Source organism: Neltuma alba, unplaced genomic scaffold, assembly GCF_004799145.2.
Source record: "Neltuma alba isolate B1F8T4 unplaced genomic scaffold, ASM479914v2 tig00011487_pilon, whole genome shotgun sequence".
NCBI lineage: Eukaryota > Viridiplantae > Streptophyta > Magnoliopsida > Fabales > Fabaceae > Neltuma > Neltuma alba.
The window spans coordinates 168,390-174,389 of record NW_021636156.1 but is presented as its reverse complement, the minus strand read 5'-3'; the positions used below and the strand labels follow the sequence as shown (position 1 = coordinate 174,389).

The window sequence follows — 6,000 nt, the reverse complement described above, 5'->3', positions numbered from 1 at the left end:
CATAATACAATGCATGATAGGAACCAAAAGACTTACTTTTAACACTCAGTGGCGTGAATCGACAATCAACCCATTATATAATTTTATCTCAAATCTGAGTAGTAAAAAATTTCTCATTGATTCAAAACTTTACGATAGCTGAAACCAAACCCATAAAATCTACAATAGAAGAAATGAAGAAGGATTTTGCAGTATTATATATAGAAATTTTTAAATGGAAAGGCAATGAAAGAGGTCACGTACTCAGAAAGAGAAAGAGACTATGGTGACAGCGAAGGCTCTCCTTACCAGAACAACACCGATAGCAAATGGTCTCTCTCAATGCAATAGAGGATTTTTCAAAAAGTGAGAAAGAAAAGAGCTTGAGTTATTGACAACTTTAAGAGAGAGGGGGGAAGAGCTTTAAGGTCACAGTTTTGAGGAGTAACAATATTTTTTCTTTTCTTAAATTGATTTCAGTTTGCTTCTTTGGTCCCCCCATGACATTTTACAATGTTTTGGGGCTATTTAAAATAAATTATCTACTATAGTACTTAACTGAAATTTTCTCTTATAAGATTCACGATAAAAGTCACGTCTCTTGCTATAAAAAGGGTGTTTAGGTAATTAAGAAAGTACTTTTTTTAAAAAAATAATTTTTTGCAAATTGAGAAAAATTCTTTTACATATTTACTTTGTATACCATAAAATCACTTTTAAAACTATGGTTTGATATCCATCTAAATACCTCAAAGGTGATATGCGAAGAATTTAAGCCTATTATGAAGCACTGAAAGGTAGGGATTAATATTGAGAGAGCTTACTAAGAACATTATTGGAACAGGTAGCATTAAAAATTTAATCTTAGAATTGGGATTTTTTGTGTCAAAATACCCTCCTTCCCTCCAAATAACAAGGATTTTTTAATAACAAAAAGTATTTAGATGGAATTAAAATCATGATTTTAAAAGTGCTTTTAACGTATACGAAATAAACATATGAAGGAGTTTACTTCAAATTGCAGGAAAATACTTTTAAAAAGCACCTTTCATGGTTGCCAAATAATACCAAAGTTGTTATAAGCTTTTTATAATTTATAATTAATTCAAAGGTAAAATTAACATAATTATTTTTTAAAATATTATTTTATATCAAACATACTTTTGAAGTTTAATTTCACTCCTAGTTTCACTACCATCCCCAATCCTATTCTTATTCTTTGCCCATCCAAATTAAGCTGCAATCACCAAGTCCAAACATGATCTAAGATCTTGCTTGGTATGCAGAATTTAATAAAAAAAGACAATACCTATATTTATTTTATTTTATAATTAATTATAAAATATAAAAGCACAAAGCACAGTGCTATCCTTTATAAAAAATAATAAGAAAATATGATATGCTATTTTATTTTAACAATATGTTTCAAAATAATTAGTATTAGTAATAAAAATAAAAAAAAATAAAAACTCCTTCAACGCGCAGCGTGCTGAGTCACCACCTCCACCTCCTCGTAGAAGATCCCAAACGACCTGTTGCCGGCGCATGCTTGATCCATCGAACTAATTCTGCTACATACGCTGCTCATCGATCAAATTCGCTTCCTTTATTCTTTCTTTCTTTTGGTTTTTCCGGATTTGTCATTCTCTCTCAGTCCAGAAACATGGGTTACGAAAACGATCCGTACGTCCCTCTGTCTCTTAAGGAAATTCGATTTAGGGTTTAGTTTCTGAGATTTGATTTTGGTTACTTTTCTTCTCTTTTCCTATATATTAGGTATCGGGATGAGGATGGAGAACCATTGATGTATGATGACGCGCAATCCGATCGCGAGCTCTCTCCTGAACCCCAACAGCAAGGACTATTCGACGATTTGGAGGAAGACGTCGATGATTGGCGCGGCCGAGAACGATCGCAGACTCCGGTATACGATAATGATTCGTCCATGTCAAAGGCGAAGCCTAGGAAGAGGCTTATCAAGAAAGGTGACACTGGGAGCCAGTCTGTGGCTCCGGAGCTTGTTGATGAGGATGAAGAAGCGGATAGTAGTATTCCGGCAAGTTTTATGAGGGACGGGTCTGAGGAGGGGGAAGGAAGAAAGAGGAAGGGGAAGGATGGGGGCAGTGGGAAGAAGGAGAAGAGGTACAAGGGGGAGAAGAGATTAGGTAGTAGCGGCAAAGGCGGCTCAAAACCTGGGTTACCGAAGAAAGGGTTTGCGGTTAAGGCAGGAAAGGATCATGATGGCGATGTCAAAGAGATGTGGGATACAATTGCTCGTGGGGACTCTGAGGTATTTCAATGTGAATTTTCATGTTAAACTCTGTTGATGATTGAAGAATATTACTAATATACTTTGGGTGGCGGAATGGAGTTTGCGGTTGCTGAGAGTTTCATTTGTTTAATATGTTCAGTGACTTTTAATGCTAAATTTTGCTTATCTTCAATTTTTTTCCCTCTCTCTTTTTAATTGAGCTCTACTGAGTTTTGACACTCAGTTGGTCCTCATCCATTCTTGTCTTTTGAGTGTGATCATTATTTGGATCACGCTGTTGATTTGTGAATAACTTGCTGATCAAATATTTATATTTCATTCAATAGGATGATCAGGAGGGCGTCAGGACAGTCGATGATGATAATTTCATAGATGACACTGGAGTGGAACCTGCTTTTTATGGCAGTGATAATGAAGCTGGTTCTCCTAGTAGATATGCCCAGGTTGATGATACAATCTCTTCACAATTTTTTCCATTTACCAGAATTCAGTTCCACTGTATTTGATTGTGTTATTCAACAATATATATTGCCTGGGGTATTGAGACCAGAATTTTGTTTGAAAATTTTTAGTTCAGTTTCGTTATTTTTCCTTGCTCCTATTTAAAATCCAATTTTATTAAATTAAAAGTTTTCCTCTGCTAGGCAGAGGAAGGTGAGGAGGATGATGAGATCAAGGAACTTTTCAAGATGGGGAAGAAGAAGAAGAAGAATGAGAGAAGTCCTGCAGAGATAGCTTTGCTAGTTGAGAATGTCATGGCTGAACTTGAGGTTACAGCTGAAGAGGATGCTGAACTCAATAGACAGGGGAAGCCTGCCATAAATAAGCTGAAAAAGTTGCCTCTTTTAACTGAAGTTCTCTCAAAGTACGCAACTGCTTGCCTGTTTCATATTTGCATGCGATGGTGTTCTGTTTGTGTTTCTTGTCTTCTCTTTAAATTGGTTCTCATTTTTTATTTTGAACTATTTTCAGGAAACAACTTCAACAGGAGTTTTTAGATCATGGAGTGCTGACTTTATTGAAGAATTGGCTTGAACCCCTCCCAGACGGAAGCTTGCCAAACATAAACATCCGCACAGCAATTTTGAACATTTTGAATGATGTACTCAGAGTTTCCCCCTTATAATATCTAAAATGCAGTAATTATTGACCGATACTATCTAGCACCTGATACATTTGTGATATCTGGCTTATGATATGTTGGTTTTTATGCAGTTTCCTATAGACCTTGAGCAGTATGATAGAAGAGAACAGCTGAAGAAGAGTGGTCTTGGAAAGGTCAGGTTACTTGTGCCCAACATTCCAAGTAGTTGAACCAACTCTCCCGCCTGCCCTTTTTTATTTTGAAAAATTGGAAAAGGTGGGCAATCATTAAGGCCTTGTAAATGGGAATAACATGTTTGACTTATGTATGGTGTCGACAGGTCATTATGTTTTTATCAAAATCTGATGAAGAAATCGGTGTAAATAGGAAGCTAGCTAAGGAGCTGGTTGATAAATGGGTAAGTAATGCTTGCCTAATAAAAGCCTGCTACATGTATATATTTTATCTACTCCCGGCTGTCGAATGTTCATGTTCTTATCATTATGTGTTAGTTAGCTTCCTCAGTAGAAAACTAGGATGTCAATTTTCTATTATTGAAGAAATGCACTTCCATTTATTCTTTTAGTATCTGTGTGCACCCATGCTGGTGCTTTTTTTTTTTTTAATGTGCTAATTACGTAGTCAACCATGTGTGGCATTTAATTCCCCTTGGCATCAAACATTGCGTTGATGGTCACCCCTTCAAGGGAATCTCCATGTGCCAAGTCTTTCAGTGGGTCTTGTTTGCTCCTCTGTAGACCCTACCCTGATGTTTACCCTTATGCCAACAATGGCAGATAGGTGCCATGGGACTGGTAGGTCGAAGCATGGGGATAAAAATGGATCCTGAGGATTTCCTTTTCTGTACACGTGTTCGTGTACTTTTATGTACAAGCGGTTTTCTTCCTTTAAACCATTGGAAATTTATGGTGAAAAATAAAGATGTGTAGAATTAACCTACAAAGTCATAAGCAGGCCTCCTCCCTTGTGATTTATGCTAAACTCGATCAATCAGAATGCAAAAGATATTTCTTCAAGAGGATGACGACCCCTTAATGAGAAGGGATAACAAGGAGACTCCTAAATAATGCTAAGCTCCTAACCTATAGTTAAATGATGAGTTCAACAGGAACTAATGATCTTTATGCAACTGTTGCATTGTGATTGCAGAGTCGACCTATATTTAACAAGAGTACAAGATTCGAAGACATGAGGAATGTGGATGATGACAGGATTCCTTTTAGAAGGCCATCGGTGAAGAAGTATTCTTCACTACAAGTTTTTTTAATTGCTTGGTCGACTGCAATATTTTTACTTCTCACCATGAGTTTTGTGATTTTCTTAATCTCATGTAGGCCTGCAAATAAAGCTTCAGGAATCGAATCTAGAGATGGTGATCTTGATTTGGAATTTTCACAGTAAGGCTAGGGCAGCATATTTGTTTTCTTGTAGAATAGTGGGACTGTGGATTGGGTAGTCACTAATGCATGTTTTTGATAAAAATTCAAATGTCATGTAGGCGGAAGTCTGGACAATCATCTACCAGACAACTCACAACTAGGCCAGAGGCAACACCATTGGATTTTGTGGTTCGTCCCCCATCTAAAGTTGACCCAGAAGAAGTTAGGGCCCGTGCAAAACAAGCTGCACAGGATCAGCACCGTATGAAGGTCTGTGCCTTTCTTGCATACACACTTTTTGAAAATAGCCTTTTGTGGATCTCACAATAATAGCGAACGCTTAAAGTTGAAAAGGGAATAATTTGAGCTGAGTGAATTATTGATTACAGATGAATAAGAAGCTACAGCAATTGAGGGCACCCAAAAAGAGGCAGCTTCAAGCCACTAAGTTGAGTGTTGAAGGTCGGGGTATGATGAAGTATTTGTAAATTCGACCACATTGATACTGGACGGATCTGTCCTTTCTGCGAGCCTTTTATAATGTACCACATTGATGTTGGGTGGATCTCTCGGTTGACCCTTCTATAATGGACGGCCACCCAGTGGATGATTATGAAAGAATCTGAGCAGCATCTATGATGATGACCTATTGGGAGAGCTTGTAGTTGTCAACAACGAAATGTTTGTTGGGGATGAGGTGAAATTTACTGCAGTAACTGCATTCATGAATTGCAGAGTTAACATTTATAATTGATGGTGTGGCTCTAGTTTTTTACTACATGCCTCCTTGAATAATTTTATGGATGTGAATTGTTAATGTTAGTTGATTCAAGTGACAGATTTTCTCTGCGTTATCTGTTCTATAAGTTATCAATGACCAACAATTCCTGTCACATCTTTCTTGCATGTTGCTCGTACTCAAATCTTGCCTTTGTTTCAACCAGACCATATGGGTGCCATTTGCAGCTTTTATTTGAATTTACAAGCGAACGTGCACATACCCTAATGGTTTAATTGAATGTGGGGTGCTAGTAATTTTTTCCTTTTGATAGTATGTCTGCCAGCTCCTAAACTCAAATCCGTAAAGCAATAAAGGCTGAGAAATAACAAATAAATGGTGTCGTCAAATTATGGGACTGACGCACGCAAGAATCCTATATAAGCAGTTTTAGGGCTTGTTTAGATCAGCGTTATAAAAGTACTTGTAAATATTTTCATACAAGTTGAGATAAAATTCTTCTTACAAACTTGTTTCATATTTTGTA

The 6,000-nt window shown here is 36.9% G+C and overlaps 1 protein-coding gene across 1 annotated transcript; it reads left to right on the top strand.

The window, feature by feature from the left end:
- Positions 1-1,475: 1,475 nt before the first annotated feature.
- On the top strand, positions 1,476-5,630 carry LOC114714166 (protein IWS1 homolog 1). The gene is made up of 11 exons (XM_028898874.1): positions 1,476-1,662; positions 1,756-2,269; positions 2,578-2,694; positions 2,896-3,116; positions 3,224-3,353; positions 3,467-3,529; positions 3,676-3,753; positions 4,506-4,597; positions 4,691-4,753; positions 4,855-5,005; positions 5,125-5,630. The coding sequence occupies exons 1-11, from the start codon at positions 1,643-1,645 to the stop codon at positions 5,221-5,223; spliced, it is 1,548 nt and encodes a 515-aa protein (XP_028754707.1). The 5' UTR covers positions 1,476-1,642; the 3' UTR covers positions 5,224-5,630.
- The last annotated feature ends 370 nt before the right edge of the window (positions 5,631-6,000 follow it).